At 38.1% G+C, this 17192-nt stretch overlaps 3 protein-coding genes across 3 annotated transcripts; all 3 read left to right on the forward strand.

The window, feature by feature from the left end:
* The first annotated feature begins 3248 nt into the window (after positions 1 to 3248).
* LOC131470835 (H-2 class II histocompatibility antigen, A-U alpha chain-like) lies at positions 3249 to 5486 on the forward strand. Its single transcript, XM_058646849.1, has 4 exons — positions 3249 to 3354; positions 3529 to 3792; positions 3876 to 4157; positions 4283 to 5486. The coding sequence occupies exons 1-4, from the start codon at positions 3279 to 3281 to the stop codon at positions 4405 to 4407; spliced, it is 747 nt and encodes a 248-aa protein (XP_058502832.1). The 5' UTR covers positions 3249 to 3278; the 3' UTR covers positions 4408 to 5486.
* A 1846-nt stretch (positions 5487 to 7332) lies between these two features.
* On the forward strand, positions 7333 to 12135 carry LOC131471670 (H-2 class II histocompatibility antigen, E-S beta chain-like). The gene is made up of 5 exons (XM_058648352.1): positions 7333 to 7430; positions 7766 to 8026; positions 8731 to 9012; positions 10328 to 10438; positions 10855 to 12135. Exons 1-5 carry the CDS (start codon positions 7373 to 7375, stop codon positions 10920 to 10922), a joined length of 780 nt encoding a protein of 259 aa, XP_058504335.1. The 5' UTR covers positions 7333 to 7372; the 3' UTR covers positions 10923 to 12135.
* A 1328-nt stretch (positions 12136 to 13463) lies between these two features.
* On the forward strand, positions 13464 to 16783 carry si:ch1073-228j22.2 (SPRY domain-containing SOCS box protein 4). Its single transcript, XM_058648819.1, has 3 exons — positions 13464 to 13951; positions 15020 to 15817; positions 15948 to 16783. The coding sequence occupies exons 2-3, from the start codon at positions 15076 to 15078 to the stop codon at positions 16076 to 16078; spliced, it is 873 nt and encodes a 290-aa protein (XP_058504802.1). The 5' UTR covers positions 13464 to 13951; positions 15020 to 15075; the 3' UTR covers positions 16079 to 16783.
* Positions 16784 to 17192: the final 409 nt, after the last annotated feature.

Consider the following 17192-nt stretch of genomic DNA (forward strand, 5'->3'; position numbering starts at 1 on the left):
TTGTTTTTCTGATGCGAAACATCAGAATCATCACGAACTTTGCCGCCCCCTATCTCGTGCGCCATGCGACATTTGAAAAAACTTTTGATACCGTGAGCTCCTCAACTGGTCCACAGGGACCTCACCAAGTTTGAAGGAGATCGCACGAAAACTCTAGGAGGAGTTAGTTCAAATACCATTGCTGCGAATTCGCCAAAATCGCCAAAAAATGGCCAATCAACCCAAGATGGCGGATTTCCTGTTGGGTTTGGATCATGGTCATAATGTAATTTTTTCTTCATCCTGACCCACTACACATGTGTACCGAATTTCGGGCATGTGCGATATTTGTGTTGGTCATGGTGAATTTGGACAGGTGGCGCCGCACTTATTGGCCCCTCCCACATTCAATTTTCGACGCACATTCCCCGAACCTTTTTCAGACGTAAATTTACACCACGATTGATGCGGTCACAAAAATTGGTGAGTTTTGGGGTATGGGAAAGGCCTCAAAAAGGCAATTCATTTGGGGGAATAATAAGAATAATAATAATAATAATAATAATAATAATCCTTCCAGTTTCAATAGGTTTCTTGCAACCTTGTTGCTCGAACCCTAATAATCCTTCCAGTTTCAATAGGGTTCTTGCAACCTTGTTGCTCGAACCCTAAATATCACCACAGATAAATTCTACAGTGTTTCTGTCTGTAAGTATTAATTTATAACAACATGTCCATAGATCTTTGTCTCTCCCTTTCTTTGTTTTTCAGTGGTCCATGAATTTATCACCATAGCAGGCTGCTCTAACAAAAACAACACTGTGGTGCAAGTTGAACTTGATGGTGATGAGATTTTGTATACAGATTTTGAAAAGGAGGAATTTGTTTTCACTGTGCCCAAATTTATAACGTCAGACCCGATTGAAGCAACTAAGGAGATGGCTGAATATAGAAATGCTAAGAAATACCAGAGGGCATGTCCACCAGCTGTTTTATTATTCACAGAAGAGGAGAGACATCCACCAGAACAGAAAGGTACTGTTCTCCGTAGAACTGCATTAGTATTTGTAGACATTGTGTGAATGATTTGTTTTTTATTTCTTTAAACCCACTAAAAGATGCTCCTGAGACCATGGTCTATGCTGCAGATGAAGTTCAGTTTGGAGTTGAAAACACACTCATCTGCTTTGTGAATCATTTCTACCCACCTTTCATCGAAGTCACCTGGACTAAAAATGGTCAGACAGTAACAGAGGGAGTGTCTCTCGGGCGATATTACCCCAACAATGAGCTGACTTTCCACCAGTTATCCACATTGACGTTCACACCTGATGTGGGGGACATTTACAGCTGCATAGTGGAGCACTTATCTCTGGAGAGGCCTGATACAAAATTCTGGGGTGACTATTTTTAACCTTATACATGCAAATGTGCATACAAACATAAACACATATTCAGATTGCATTTGTTTTGCAATCCTTGGAATGATGTATATTTTTCTATATGTTCTTCTGCTCTTCCACAGAACCTGATTTCGGTCATCAAAGTCATGGACCAGACATTCTCTGTTGGTTGGGTCTGACGTTTGCCTTTGTGGGCGTAGCAGCAGGAACATTTTTGTTTGTAAAAGGGCATCATGTAAGGGGATGAATCAAAATGGCACACATGAATTTAACAGAAATATAACTATAATTGAGTATAACCAAAATTGATCTCATGATTTTGTTTGGAAAGAAGGCATAAATATACTTTTCATAGTTAAGTGAAGGACTGTTTATATGCAACTATAGACATTGTTAACCCTTAGTGCTCACACGGCACCGATGCGTGCCTCAGGTGCACACTTGGTAAACTGATGCAGGAATAATACAACTCCTTATATGTGTGTGTGTGTGGAGGGGGGGTTATAGGTCACATTGTCAGGCTTTACTAAATGCATTTTTCTTCTTATGTCTTGTTGAGTTAAAGTATTTCTGTTCATAATAACTGTGAAACTCACAAATTCAATCCGATTTAAAATGTCAGTACTTTCTGCTCAGTTGTGTTTGTATAGTTGGTGAAAATTAAAATAAATATATATTTTTTTGGATTGCCTGTAGGTTGTGCTGGAAAAGAAGGATATTATGTTTTAACTAGGTAATGGAAAAAAACAGCCTAAATGTGTGTGTAAAGAGTGTTCATTCATTAATTTTCTGCTGCTTTATCCTCCACATAAAGGTTGCTGACTCAGGGTGAAGGGTGGGGGTTACACCCTGGACAGGTCACCAGTTGCAGGGTCAACATACAGAGACAAACAACCATTTACTCTCACATTCACTCCTATGGTCTCTGTAGGTTTTTGTACTGTGGAAAGAAACCGGAAACTCAGAGAAAACGTGTTAGCCACTACTCCACCTTGTGGCCCACATCATGATGTGAATAAAATAGATGAAATTACTATAGCACCTACAAATAATAGAGTCTGAGAAAAGATTCCAGATGGAGTCACGAGCAGAAACACTATGTGTCACTAGAACCTGAATTTTGATGATATATATTTGAATTGCTTAATGTAAATGCAACTCTATATACTTACAATGCAAGACATACAATGTTGTATTTTATTCAGTTCTCACAACCCACAATTCAGTTGAGGAAGAGCAAAGAAGTGTAATTTTCCCTTAACTGCGGTGGATTTAATATTCAAATCAAGACTTGAAGGAAATGAATATGTAGTTTTGCCTGTTAATGAAGGCTCAGCTTGACGCTCTAATAATTCCCTTGTTGTAATCCACACAAGGACACCAAAAACCTCCACTGGATCCCCGCAATTCAGTTAAACTGTTCACTTCAAAAATAGAACAGTTCTTGGCACAAACAGTTTTCCAAGATAAGAAAAATGAAACATAATTGAATAGAAAGGGAGGTGTGAGAGTAAGAGAGGTGTGGCTCCACTCAGGTCCACTCAGGTTTCTGCATACATTTATCAGATGAGAGTGCAGTAACAAATGTGATCATTTTCTTTGTAATGTAGAATTTTTTTATTAAAATTAAAATTCCCCTCTTCGTAACAAGTTTCAAGGCAGAGTTGAGAATTTGCTGACTAAAGTATAACCTCATCAAACACCCATCAGCCTTTGTGCTTTGTGATGGACACACATGTCAAGTGATAACAGAGAGACCTGTCTACTAATGGACTGTGGTGCACCCACATGACTTCCTCTACCTACAAGCAAATCATCTGATCATGTGATTTTGTTGGAAGGTGGGACATAGAAGTGAAACAAGATTTTTAGTTCCGTGTTGAGCCTCCACTAATAATGATCTCCAGCTCAAGCATGAAGCGCTCGGCTGTTATAATCCTGATACTTAACAGTCTCTGCACTTTTTCACATGGTAAGAAAAACTTTAATTTCACTACTAGCAAACTTCTAGAAATGTGAATAGTTGAGGGTTTTTTAAAAATACAAATATCACCACAAATAAATGCTACAGTGTTTCTGTCTGTAAGTATTAATTTATAACAACATGTCCATAGATCTTTGTCTCTCCCTTTCTTTCTTTTTTCAGTGGTCCATGAATTTATCACCATAGCAGGCTGCTCTAACAAAAACAACACTGTGGTGCAGGTTGAAGTTGATGGTGATGAGATTTTGTATACAGATTTTGAAAAGGAGGAATTTGTTTTCACTGTGCCCAAATTTATAACGTCAGACCCGACTGAAGCACCTAAGGAGATGGCTGAATATAGAAATGCTAAGAAATACCAGAGGGCATGTCCACCAGCTGTTTTATTATTCACAGAAGAGGAGAGACATCCACCAGAACAGAAAGGTACTGTTCTCCGTAGAACTGCATTCGTATTTGTAGACATTGTGTGAATGATTTGTTTTTTATTTCTTTAAACCCACTAAAAGATGCTCCTGAGACCATGGTCTATGCTGCAGATGAAGTTCAGTTTGGAGTTGAAAACACACTCATCTGCTTTGTGAATCATTTCTACCCACCTTTCATCGAAGTCACCTGGACTAAAAATGGTCAGACAGTAACAGAGGGAGTGTCTCTCGGGCGATATTACCCCAACAATGAGCTGACTTTCCACCAGTTATCCACATTGACGTTCACACCTGATGTGGGGGACATTTACAGCTGCACAGTGGAGCACTTATCTCTGGAGAGGCCTGATACAAAATTCTGGGGTGACTATTTTTAACCTTATACATGCAAATGTGCATACAAACATAAGCACATATTCAGATTGTATTTGTTTTGCAATCCTTGGAATGATGTATATTTTTCTATATGTTCTTCTACTCTTCCACAGAACCTGATTTCGGTCATCAAAGTCATGGACCAGACATTCTCTGTTGGTTGGGTCTGACATTTGCCTTTCTGGGCGTAGCAGCAGGAACATTTATGTTTGTCAAAGGGCATCATGTAAGGGGATGAATCAAAATGGCACACATGAATTTAACAGAAATATAACTATCATTGAGTATAACTAAAAATTGATCTCATGATTTAGTTTTGAACGAAAAAATTAAAGATTTTTAAATCACATATTTAAAAAAAAAAAGAAACAAGAGTAGCGATAATTGTGCAAAAGTCACAAAATAGACCATTTTTATTTTATTTCTGTTCATAAAAAATGAACCAAGCGAAATTTGAACCGTCACACAATTCCAAATTCCACAAATTAAATCAGATTTTAAATTTTTTTTTTGTACTTTTTGCTCAGTTGTGTTTGTATAGTTGTTGAAAATGAAAAGAAATGTATATTTTTCTTCAAATTGTGTGTTGGAAAAGAAGGATATAAGGCACTATACTGCACATTCTTATAGCCTCTGTATATATGTTTTAACATAGTAATGGAAATAGCACACAATTGTGTTTTGCATTTTTTTAAAGACAAACTGAAATAGGATCCAAAATAGGGCAGGAGCAAGTAAGAATAAAAATGTTTTTTAATGAAACTAATTTAAAAGACAAGAGGCATAAATAAACCAAAGCCGTGGATCAGGGTAAAAATGTTAATTAAAAACAGGAACATGTCACGAAACTGACAAGACAAACCAACAAAGACAATGGGAAGTCAGGAAAATTCAACACAAGTGAAACGCATCAGAGCAATTCAGACAATCACAATTGCAGGAAACCATGAACCTGAAGTAAAACCAGAGTTTGCAATGTTAAACTGCAAACTAACAGACAGACACAAAACTCCAGAGAACATCAGGAACAAGTGAAAATCCAGAATACACCAGTAAAATCCAATTCAAAAGTCTTACAGAATTGGCGGTGATATTGTCGGAATGTTATCTTCACACATTTATATTTGTATTATATTGTAGTTATTTGTATTATATTGTTAAATGAGTTGTGATAGTTTGCAATACTTAAAATGTGGGTCCCCCTGAAAGCGCTTGGAAGCACTGGTGTAAATTATTCAGTAATCCTGTGTTTTACGTGAATATTTTCATTTTCTGCTGCTGTATATTTCTACTAAATACTTTCATCTGACAGCTATAGATATATATGTGTATATATATGTATATATATATATATATATACTGTATATATATATATATATATATATATACACAATTGTATTGTTTGCTTCAATAACTTCACTTATGGGTATATAAGGTATACATATTGTAGTAATGCATCAGTAATGAAAGTCAAATGTAAAAATATGTAACTGAAGAATGGCTCATTCTGCTCCACAGTGATTTTTTTTAGTAAAACATTTTTTGCAACAGATCTGTGTGATTCTTTCATTATTCATGAAATTCTAAGTTTTAGGAAAACCACAAACGATGACTTCAGAAGCTTCACCTCCACATTTATTTGTTTAATTAAATGTTCCCAAGAAAAACCTACACATTATTTCAGGTTCAAATCCTACCTCACTGGGCGATTCTTCAATGTCTCCTGGCTAGGTCACACATCTGCACCACACAGCATTGCCACAGGAGAGGCCCTAATGCTCGGTGCTGGGGCCTCTCCTCTTTGCAGTGTACACCACCTCGCTGGGCCAGATCATCTGATCACATTCTCATAACACTGCTATGCTGAATCTGCTGTATCTGTCATTCCCACCTGATGACCACACGGTCTCAACACAAATCTCAGATTGTCTCTCTGACATATCTGCATGGATGAAAGCCCATCAACTGCAGCTAAACCTCACCTAACCTGAACTGCTGCCCTATCTCTGACTCCTTCCAAGATAGCAAACAAACTTGAGTGTCATGATTGATGACCAGTTGACCATTACAGATCATGTTGCACTATTCAGTATAAGAAAAATCAGACTGTAGCTAACTTAACAGGCTACCCACTTCCTAGTACAGGCTTTGGTCATCTACCGCCTTGACTACTGCAACGCCCTGCTAACAGGTCTCCCAAACCTGTGCTGTGAAACCACTACAGATGGTCCAGAACACTGCGGCATGCCTGGTCTTCAATCTGCCTAAAAGGCCACATGTCACCCCTCTGTTCATTGAGCTCCACTACCGCCTGCATCAAATTCAAAGCACTGATGCTAGCCTACAAAGTGCCTCATGGGTCTGCTCCCACATCTCCTCCCATCATTTGAACCTGAATTTCAATAATATATATTTGTTTGTTTACAATGTTTAATGTTAATGCAACTCTACATACTGTAAATAAACATACATTTAGTTAATATCGTATTTTATTCAGTTTTCACAACCCACATTCATTTGAGGAAGAGCAACCAGGTGTAAATTCACAGATACTTTTCTCACCTCCCTGATACTGTGGGAAACTCCCTTCACTGTTGTGGCTAGAAGGAAATGAATGATTTACTATTGTTTAAGAAACTGGCTATATTTTTATGAGTCTGTAATATTGTCTGTGTAGATCATCATTCATACAGCTCAGAGTTAATCCAAACGTCATTAAAGTAGTTTTTGTTATTGTAGATTTCTTGAATAGTCAGTGAATCAGTAAAAAATTGTTCCTGGAGTTGAACAGTTCAAGAAATCTACAAGTTGCTACTGATTCGGTGACTAATATGCATGATTGCTCTCATTTGCACATCATTTTCTTTTTCTTTTTTTAAAGTACAATGTTGGAAAGTTAAAATGCATCATTTCCACAAATTATCCTTCATCATATTCATGCCATGTAATCTTTAAATATTTTACCAGATTCTAGCATTAGACCTTCATTCACACATGAAAACACTTTATGGATTAAGGATTAAGGATTACATGAATTTGCATGGTGTGTAAAAAGCAGAACAATATCTGTCAAAGGTAGGACACAAAACATGCCACACCTGCATACAGTACATGTATGCTGGTGCAGTGTCTGCTGTAGCTGCTTCACTTCCTCCTATGAGGCTGTAGTTTACTTTCTGTTCTATCCGCTCTCATTTGACACCATGTTTGCTCGCGGCTTCTTTTTACTGCTGTGTGTATATCTATTATTTTCAAAAACAGGTAAGTGACATTAAAGTATAGTGCCTGTCAGTGTTTAATTGTTGAAATAGTGTATAAATAACTGTGTGTGTGTGTGTTTGAAGCAGAATACAGATACAGTATTTACAGGCTGCTGAGCTGTTTGTATAGTGCTTGTGTGTATGCAGGCTTTTTACTATTTTGGGTGACAACAAATTAAATGTTTTAATGGTGAATGAAGGGATTTAAATCAACAATGTGATTCATCATTCCTACCGGGCTACAATGCAAATTAAAGAGCTCATGAACCTTTTTGTGTGAGAATGGGAAAATACATGTTTGTATATCACTGAATGTTTGTTGGCTTTATGTTTCAGATGCTTACTATGGCTATGGTTTAATACGTTGCCAGACTACTTCTTCTTCTGATATCATTTATCTGGAACAAATCTACTTTAACAAGAAGTTAGTTGCCCAGTACAACAGCACCTTGGGAAAATTTGAGGGCTACACAAAATATGCAAAGGAAATTGCCGACCAACTCAACAAAAACCTTGCGTTTATGAAACAAGAAGAAAAGAATACAATGAAATGCACAAGTAATGCACCTCTGATGGATGTTTTGCTTTCAAAAACAGGTAATTTGAAAATGTAAACCCAGTTAATGCTTAGCATAGGGAACTGTTGCTACTTGCTGCTCTCAGCTTACTCAAGTGTACAGAGTGTTTTCAAGCTTTTTTTGTTTGTTTAAATTTTAGTTTAATTCAGCTACATTAATGACTCCTTTCTTAATTGTCTTCACAATGTTAATTGACAATGTTAAGGTTTCTCTTAAGAGACACAAACAACTGTGGCTAATAGCTTCTTTGCCTTTTAATGTTTGCATGCTATGCAATTAAGTCATAAGATAAGATGTGAGTAGCAGGCAATAACAAAATGTAATTCTGTGAATATATAGTCCCTCCTAAAACACAAATATATGGCTGCAATTATTACTTGATTTACTGATTAGTGAGTTAATCTTCCAACATTGTAATAACTGATTTATCGGTTTGAGTTTTGTTGTTTCTTTCATAATTAAAACAAGCTCTAAGTTTTCCGCCCATATGAAAACTGATGAACTTTGGTTTGTGGTCCAAACAACTCATCAATTAATCAAAAAATAATAATCGTCAGATTCATTTTTAGTTGCAGCCTTACACAACTTTGTTACCCTGTATTCCACTGCAGTTTGTTGGTTGTAACTCAGCATTATAATCTATGCATACATTGGTTTATTAAAAGATCTGTGATCTCATCAGCTGTTTGTTTGTTTGTTTGTTTGATGGGTGTCTTCCCCTAGTTGAGCCCAGTGTCAGGCTGCAGTCTGTTGAGGCAGTGGACAGCAGACATCCTGTCATGCTTGCATGCAGTGTGTACAACTTTTATCCCAAAGTAATCAAAGTGACGTGGCTGAAGGATGGACAGACAGTGACATCTGATGTGACGACCACTGATGAGCTGCCCAACGGGAACTGGCTCTACCAAATGCATTCCCATCTGGAGTATACGCCCACACCTGGAGAGAGAATCACCTGTAAAGTGGAGCATGCCAGCTTCAGCGAGCCCAAACTTTATCACTGGGGTAAGATTGACAGATTACAATATTTATTATGTATTGTATTTAGCTTCTAGGTTTCAGGTTATTTGCAATACCAGGGCCAGAATACAATCTAGCTTGTTTATGGTGGACTTATGCATAGATTAGATGCTGGAGTCGATGCTGTGGGACGACAGCTATTTTCTTCAAGGCAGCGTCATCCTTTAGAATTTGTGGGGTTTAACCAAGTCTTACAGTAAAATTTAACCAAGTCTTACAGTAAAGTTAAAATCTTTTATGATTCCAAATGAATCCAAATGAATGAAGTGATTATTATATTATAATAATAATAATAATACATTTTATTTATTTGTTGGCACCTTTCACCATGCTCAAGGTCACTTTACAGATTAAACAACAGCATGGAGAGCAGAGAAACCCAACAGTTCACACAATGAGCGAGCACTAGGCATCAGTGGAGAGAAAAAACTCCCTTTTAACAGGAAGAAATCTCTGACAGAAAGACAGATGGGGGGAGAGAATGGACAAGAGGTACAGTATATGAGGTAGAGACACATAATAGCCTCGAAACTGGGTCTGGATCCTGCAACCTGCAAGATGAGGACACACAGAGAGAGAGAGAGAGAGAGAGAGAGGGGAAAGGAACGAAAGACACATGTATTGAGAGAAAGGTTCATGACATACAATACATTTAGTATTATAGGGAGTAAGACATTTTAAAAAAGGTGCATTTTGAGGTGGAACTTGAAGGTGTTGATGGGGTCCAGAGTGCGGATGTGTAATGGGAGTGAGTTCCAGAGCCTAGCCGCAGAACAGCTAAAAGCCCGAGCACCCATTGAAGTGAGTGAGAAAGAAGGAGTAGAAAGCAGGGCGGCAGATGAGGAACGGAGTGAACAGGGTGGGATATAAGGGTGTAGTAAATTAGAGAGAAGATATGGTGGGGCCTGGTTGTGGAGAGCTTTGACTGTTAACAGCAGGAGCTTGAAATGAATCTGTTGTTGGACAGGGAGCCAGTGGAGCTGAATGAGGACTGGTGTGGGTTATGATTCTGGCAGTGGTTTGGAAGTCAAATCATAACAAGGTTTATTTTGTACCTTAAAATGTTATTGAACTATGAAAACAACCTAAGAACACAAATAAGTGACACATAAATTGACAAAAAAAAGAAGCAGAGCCTCAGCAAAATATGGTGACTAGTGGAGCTTATTACAAGTGATGTAATACTGGTGGATTGTCAAATTTTTTAACTGGATACTCAAGAGACTTTTTTGGGGAATGATTGAAGGCTTCATAAGAATGTAAATTTACATGTGTTTGTTTATGATATTCATGTTTTCAGACCCCATGTCTGAGTCGCAGAGGGAAAAGATTGCCGTTGGGGCAGCAGGGCTTGTGCTGGGAGTTGTCATTTTACTTGCTGGGGCGATTTACTACTACAACAACACACCTGGTAAGAAAACCAACCTGTCCTCTAACTGAAACGTACATATATTGTAGGTCATTTTTTTTGAAACGTAACTATGGGTCGTTTTCTGAAACGTAACTATGGGTCGTTTTTTTCCAACACCTGAATACGACGTAAAGGTATGTTTTTACTAGTATTTTTCAACTCGAATACGCACAGGTGTTACTGAGGTTAGGGTTAGGGCAAAAAAGACAGGGGTATATATTAAAAAGGTTGTATACTGTAGTTAGTAATCAAACCCTTGTCGACCGCTGGTTTTGAAAACGTAAACATATGTCGTAATTCCTGCATAGCTTTAACATTTGTTCTTTAACACTCACATCCATGCTTCTTTGTAAATATTTATTGTTAGAATCTCTTAGAACAAATGTTTCACTCTGCTTTTCTCTTTTTTATTTTAGGTCGAGAGTTAGTGCCAACAAATGACGAAAATATTTGTAACCCCAACCCTGAAACGACAGAGGAATAAAAACATTAAGTGAAGTAAATCACACAGCTCTTTGGACAAAAGAGCTTTTCTCTCCTTTTAAAGGAGAGTGATATGCTGTAACTCTGCAGGAGTCGTATTGAGTAAGTGTCACAGGGTTCTCCTGCAAATCCTCAATGTAACCAAAGATGATGGCGTAGTCTACTGATGTTGTGTTTCTCTTTTTATTTGTCCTACCCAAGGTGCACACCGTGAAAAATATTTACAGGTGAAAATCAAAAAATATGAAAATTGTCCAAAAAACCTAAGTCTCAATCAAAACAATTGAATTCAGTTGTGAGCAAAAATAGGTGTTACCTCCTCTGTAACCCAATATATACTGCCTGAGTGGGAGGTCTTTATATAGGTCCTCTGCCCCTCCCATCAAAACATAAATTATCCAAAAATCACAATAAATGAACACAAGCATGATTACTATAACAAACAACCCAAATGAAAATAAAGCCAAAATATTTCCCAAATTAACAGTGCCACAATAATTATTGTCCCCACCTTTAATAAACAATATTAATAGACAATTGATAGAACTACAAAAAGTGACGTCACACTAAGCGTCCCGCCATCGTCGTCATTTAAGTGTGCCGCTGACGTAAACAATGTTTGGAATGCTGCCAACGCAAACTGAGGATGAGGGTGAAGTAAGTTTTTACCAAGTTAAATGTTAACAGGATGGTTATGTAGGAGCGGCTATTGTGCACCATCGACGGTCTACAAATGTTGCTGAAAGTGGCAAAGCAGTTGGGTATGTGTATGCGTCTGTCTGTGCGCTCCATCAGCGAGTGTGTGGCGGCATGTGTGTGTGTGTGTGCGTGTGCGTGTGTGCGCGCGCGGGGGCTGTATATCTTGCATATTAAAGCGTGCACTTTAATAGAAGGTGAGTGACTGGCCTCGGTTGTGTAATATATAAGTGACAGTAGTGTCAATGACACTGAATAATATAGATTGAATGTTCTGTGTGATTAATGTAAAGTGCAATCACATTGTATTTTAAATTGTAGCAAATACAGTTCTCACTTTGTCCATGATGGTCTGATTTAAATGAAGGTAATTAACTATAATTTACTCAGAATCTTTTACTGATTTGCACATCTTGTAGTTTTCAATGTTGATACACTGCACTGTGGTTCTCTTCTCTATGAATTAAACTTTTATGGTGGATCATGCGGTTGAAAGTAATAAAATTTGAAAAGGTAAATTCCCAGGCTCTTCTTTGATATATGTATGAATATAAATATCCAAACCAAGTTAAGCACAGTGATCTTTGGCTGCTGTTTTTTCTTCACTGTAATTTGATCTAGTTACAGCACAATAACTGAAGGAATGTAGACCGTATAACCAATGGCAGTGAAAAAAAAACATTTTAGGAAGGAACATTTTCAGATATATAGTCCTATATTCAATATTCTTAGCCTGTATAATAAAAAGTAAGTTTTTGTCATGCCTAAAATCTGAGCAGGTACATTGCTTTGTATCACATATTTTACCCATGCTGACAGTATTTCACAAAATGAAAAATCACTGATAATCACAGTTTATTTTCAAAATGTTCCAAATGTTGGAATGTTACTTGGAGCCTTGTTGCTGCTGTGATAAAGTCCATACAGATCAATACACACAGAAATCGGTTCATTTTTGTTATACATCAAGTGTTTTGGCAACAGTTTAACAGAACAGAATAAACAATCTAATGGAAGAAACTTCTCATCTGAAATTCCTAGTTGCTGGCGTCAACAAGTCGATGTCGAGATTAAACAAACACACGTGTTTCAGAAACACTGAAGGATTTGATCTGTCATAACAATGAACCTGTCGTTCAGGTCACAGAGCAGAAACCACAGATCTAATTCAATCTGAGCTAACACATTGTATCTCAGTCCAAATGTGATATATGTGTGTGCTGATTGTTTAATGATATCCTGAACTCACTCATTCACATTAACATTTATTCTGTAAATCTAAAAGTGCTGTATCGCCTCTGGACTTAACATAAAAGTCAGTCTAGCCGATTTGACCTACTTTTCACCATGTTTGCTGAGTTAAAAAAAACCCTCAGAGATAAAAGATAGCCTTCCTGTTTTGCAGCTTCATTAAAAACAAGTTTGATCAGATTAGATGCATTGGACCTTGACCAGAAAAATAAACAGGGAACGAAGTGAGAAAATAAAACAAGAAAGCAAACACTGAGGTTGAGTGATTTGTTTTGTCACTCTATATTATTCCCCATGTAGTTAATTTGGTGTATGTGTATTTGTATATGTTTATAGTTTTGTGACCTTTTTTATATGATATGTGATCGCTGGAAAAATATGGAATGAAATGGGTGCAGCCTTTGAGTGCATTTTCTTAACAGCTGAAGAAAAAATATTCCATCTGAAATGCTTTAGGTAAATACGCTCTCTATAATTAACACCACCATGCTATCTATATATGGCTGTAAACAAAATAAGAAAACAAACAGATTTTGACCATGAGTCAGAAGTGTTGCCTGTAAGACAGTGAGCAGGGCTAATAGTCCTCACTCGCGCATGCGCTCTCTGCAACAATGAGCCGATTTGGGTTCTATTTTATTTTTGTCTTCTTATTGATTAAAAGCCCGAGTTTGCTTCTCTTCCTATGTTTCGCCATGTATGTTTATATTCACTACAGAACACGATGAAAGCATCCAGATGGACGAGAATGTGGACAGACAGACAGACAGACAGAGGGAGGATGTAGGTTAATAACGTTCTTCAGTTTACAAACGCGTCACGATGATATGACTTGTCCTTGTCACTGCGCCTCCGGATGGCGTCAGTCTGGTGAGATGGACTGTGGTGTTCCCAGCTCGGAGGTCGTCTCGTCCCGTGAACTCTCCACCAGCCCACGCCGGAGCACAGACACTCAGACTCTGCAGTTACGTTACCGACAGATAAGACGCAGGACGGTGGTGATAAGAGACGTTTAAAAACAGAGAGAGGCTGAGAGAGGATGAGCTGCCTTCAACAGTCAGAGGGAAGGAGTCCAAACAGCTGGTGAGGCTTTACAAAAATATTTACATTATACAACAATAGTTTACTGGTCTTTAAAGGTGTAGGATTTTTCTATCTTTTGCTGTTTTCATTTATTTGTGTTCCAGTACTCCAGTGCTGGAAATTAAAGGTCCAGTATGTGAGATGAAGGATTTATTTATAAAATTGAATATACTACCCACTTAAATGAATTTGGTCTTTGTAACCTGGCCTTTTATACTGTCATCTTGCCCCGCCATGTTTCTACGCTGGTCCAAATGGACAAACCAACAAAGGTTTGCCACATAAATGAAGAACAACAATATTATTTCTGGTATGCATAAGCCACCATACCTGCCTGATGTGGGCATCAGTAGCTCAGTGGTAGAGGGAGACGTCTTTCAACTGGAGGGTTGTGGGTTTGATTCCGTGCTCTGCTAGTCAACATGTCATTGTGTGAATGGATATGAATGATGTGTGCACATAGCTGCACTGTGTGAAAGTGTGTGAGTGAATGGCAAAACTAGTGGCTTTGAGTGGTCTTTAATACTAGGAATAACATTATTATTTACTAAAATACACATTTACCATTTATGTTACATGACATTACATGTCGTTTAGCAGACGCTTTTATCCAAAGCGACTTACAATAAGTGCATTTAAACATTTGGGTACAAAATTATGTGTTTGGGAAACACTTTTGTTACAGTCTGTAGTTACACAATTAGATGTCACTTAGGCTCCTTTTTCACCTGCCATTCAAAATGTGTTTTCTGTGATGGTATTGCAATGGGATAGTGCTCCACCACTTGCACTTGTACAGGTGTAAATACACCTGTGCAGATGCATTGAGGGCAGATTGTTGTTCGGTCTGCCAAACCTTTGTGATCACATTGAACAGAAGTATAAATGCGTGCAAGACACCTTAATCTATTCAACGTTTTTAAGTTATACCCTACTCTTTAATGTTTTCTGCAGTTTTATTTATTGTCTATTTCTACTCTGGGTACATTTACATAAAATAAGCTGTAAATCAAATTGGAGCTCATTAACTTATCGCCCTTCTGTGTGTGTTTTCTGTCCTCTCCCCAGTTCTTCTCTGACAACATTTAGCAGTGACTCTGCCTGTGTCCAAACTGTTTGCACCAATGGGTGTCATGCTGTCAGTTTGGTTGTACAGCAGGAAAGCTGACAGCCCCCCGTCTTCCCCCCCTTCTTCAGCTTTCCGTCCTCTGGCTGTCCCCACTTCCTCTCGCCTCACAGTCACCCTCAACTCCACTCCAGTCTCTCCAGAAGATGGTCGATCATGCTGGAGCTCAGTCCACCGCTCTCCTCACTTCCTGCTCTCTGCCTGCAAACAGAAAGTGACGCGTTCGCCTGTAGAGCTGAGTAGCGACGGGGTGAGATCAGAGATGGGAGTGAAACATGGGCTTCACATATGGGAGGTGCTGTGGAACCCTGACCAGAGAGGGAGCCATGCTGTCATAGGCATTTCCAGGCTGGAATGTCCACTGCAGGCTGCAGGGTACAATGTCCTGGTGGGGGGAGATGCACAGTCCTGGGGCTGGGAACTCAAAACCAATCAGCTCTGGCATGGTGGACATAACCTGGGACTTTACCCCGGAAAGATGAAGCAGTGTCATCCTGCGGTTTCTGAGAAGTTGGAGCCTCAGAGTTACAAATCAGTAGATGCTGAGAGTCCTCTCCCCATTCCAGAACATGTCCTGCTGGTCCTAGATGCTGATGCTGGGACTCTGGGATTCGTTGTTGATGGCAGCTTTCTTGGTATAGCTTTTACAGACCTTCCTTGTGGGGTGGAGCTGTTCCCAGCGGTGAGCAGCGTGAGAGGAGGTGCCACCATACGACTACGATACCTGAACGGTGCCTCACGTAAGTATCAAGTCATTGTCATAGAGATAGAAAATTAGTAATGATAAAAATGGCAGGGACATTTTAGATATTATAACTTAGCTCTCACACACTGTAACATTAACACTTTTTCATTATCTTTCATTCATAGGTGATCCTCCAGCCCTGATGGCTCTATGTGGACTGTCAATTCGTCAGTTTCTTGGGCAGCAGAGGCAGAATCAAACTGCCAAACTGCCTCTACCACCCTTTCTTCAGAACTACCTGCTTTCTAGCCATTAATTTGTACACAAATGCACTAATTAACATACATGATAGGAATGTGTTAGTTAGTAATCGCACCAGTGGTGTTCTGTGGTCTACTGTAGTGAATATTACCAACTACCCTTCACATAAAAAAAGAATCACACACTCAAAGTGCCGTGGGTTGTCAAACCACCAATGCAAACACTAACAAAATAGGACACACATGATGTATTATATGATATTTAATTCATTTTAATAGCCAAAATGTTGATGCCTAGCCATGTATTTTTAGTGGTGATACATAAATCCTGGCCTTTTTATAATGTGGATAATGTAGACTTCACAATACAATGTACAAAGTACATACAATGTACCTCCTTTTATGTCAAATGATGTATATAGTGTATGTTTGCTTAGTTGAGTACACTTACTATTTGTCTTTTTTATTATGATGTGATGTCCACATTTTGTCTGGTGATAGATGTCCTCTATGAATATAACAGTGAACTGAAAGAAAATTAATTGAGATTAAATGTAGCATGCATTTTGCGATTGTCTGAATGTTTATTTATTAATGAAATAAATTACTTATATATTTTTTTCTGCTATAGAGTTTCTACCATGTTGTGGAAGTGAGCGAGAACAAGAGTTTGTTAAATGGTGTTTAATGTTTCTTCTTCAAAGTTCTATAATGCCAATTTTCATTGCCAATTTGAACTAATAAAAAGCACTTTAACAGTTTTGGTTTGCGTCCACCTTTTATAGCACTTTTAAGCCTGCACTGTCCACAATTCGACCACAAGAGGGACCTCTGTCTATATTCAAGAAAAGGTATGCATTAAAGAATATTTCCAAAGATCTAGAGCTATTTTATAATACACTAGTGATTATCATGTGTCAAATTTAACGTGTACTTTTTGTATTATAAGTTCATACAGCATTATACATTGTTACATTGACACATTGATGAATTTCTAGTTGCTTTAGTGCTGAAATGGTGCATGGAGGGTGAGAATAATTTTCTTTTAATGCAAAGAAAGTCATATAAATCACCCACAATTAAATGTATTCATATATGCTTAGTATGTCTATAAAGAGAATTATCTTTCAGGTCATTATTGTTCATAAATAATGATAATTCTGTAGCTTA

Source organism: Solea solea, chromosome 13 (assembly GCF_958295425.1).
Source record: "Solea solea chromosome 13, fSolSol10.1, whole genome shotgun sequence".
Lineage (NCBI taxonomy): Eukaryota > Metazoa > Chordata > Actinopteri > Pleuronectiformes > Soleidae > Solea > Solea solea.

Bases quoted from the DNA above. Each gene is read 5' to 3' on its own strand.
- LOC131470835 (XM_058646849.1), top strand. From the start codon at position 3,279: ATGATCTCCAGCTCAAGCATGAAGCGCTCGGCTGTTATAATCCTGATA. The intron at 3,355-3,528 runs GTAAGAAAAACT...TTCTTTTTTCAG, and splicing joins TCTCTGCACTTTTTCACATG to TGGTCCATGAATTTATCACC. The intron at 3,793-3,875 runs GTACTGTTCTCC...ACCCACTAAAAG, and splicing joins ACATCCACCAGAACAGAAAG to ATGCTCCTGAGACCATGGTC.
- LOC131471670 (XM_058648352.1), top strand. From the start codon at position 7,373: ATGTTTGCTCGCGGCTTCTTTTTACTGCTGTGTGTATATCTATTATTT. The intron at 7,431-7,765 runs GTAAGTGACATT...TTTATGTTTCAG, and splicing joins TCTATTATTTTCAAAAACAG to ATGCTTACTATGGCTATGGT. The intron at 8,027-8,730 runs GTAATTTGAAAA...GTCTTCCCCTAG, and splicing joins TGTTTTGCTTTCAAAAACAG to TTGAGCCCAGTGTCAGGCTG.
- si:ch1073-228j22.2 (XM_058648819.1), top strand. From the start codon at position 15,076: ATGGGTGTCATGCTGTCAGTTTGGTTGTACAGCAGGAAAGCTGACAGC. The intron at 15,818-15,947 runs GTAAGTATCAAG...TTTCATTCATAG, and splicing joins ATACCTGAACGGTGCCTCAC to GTGATCCTCCAGCCCTGATG.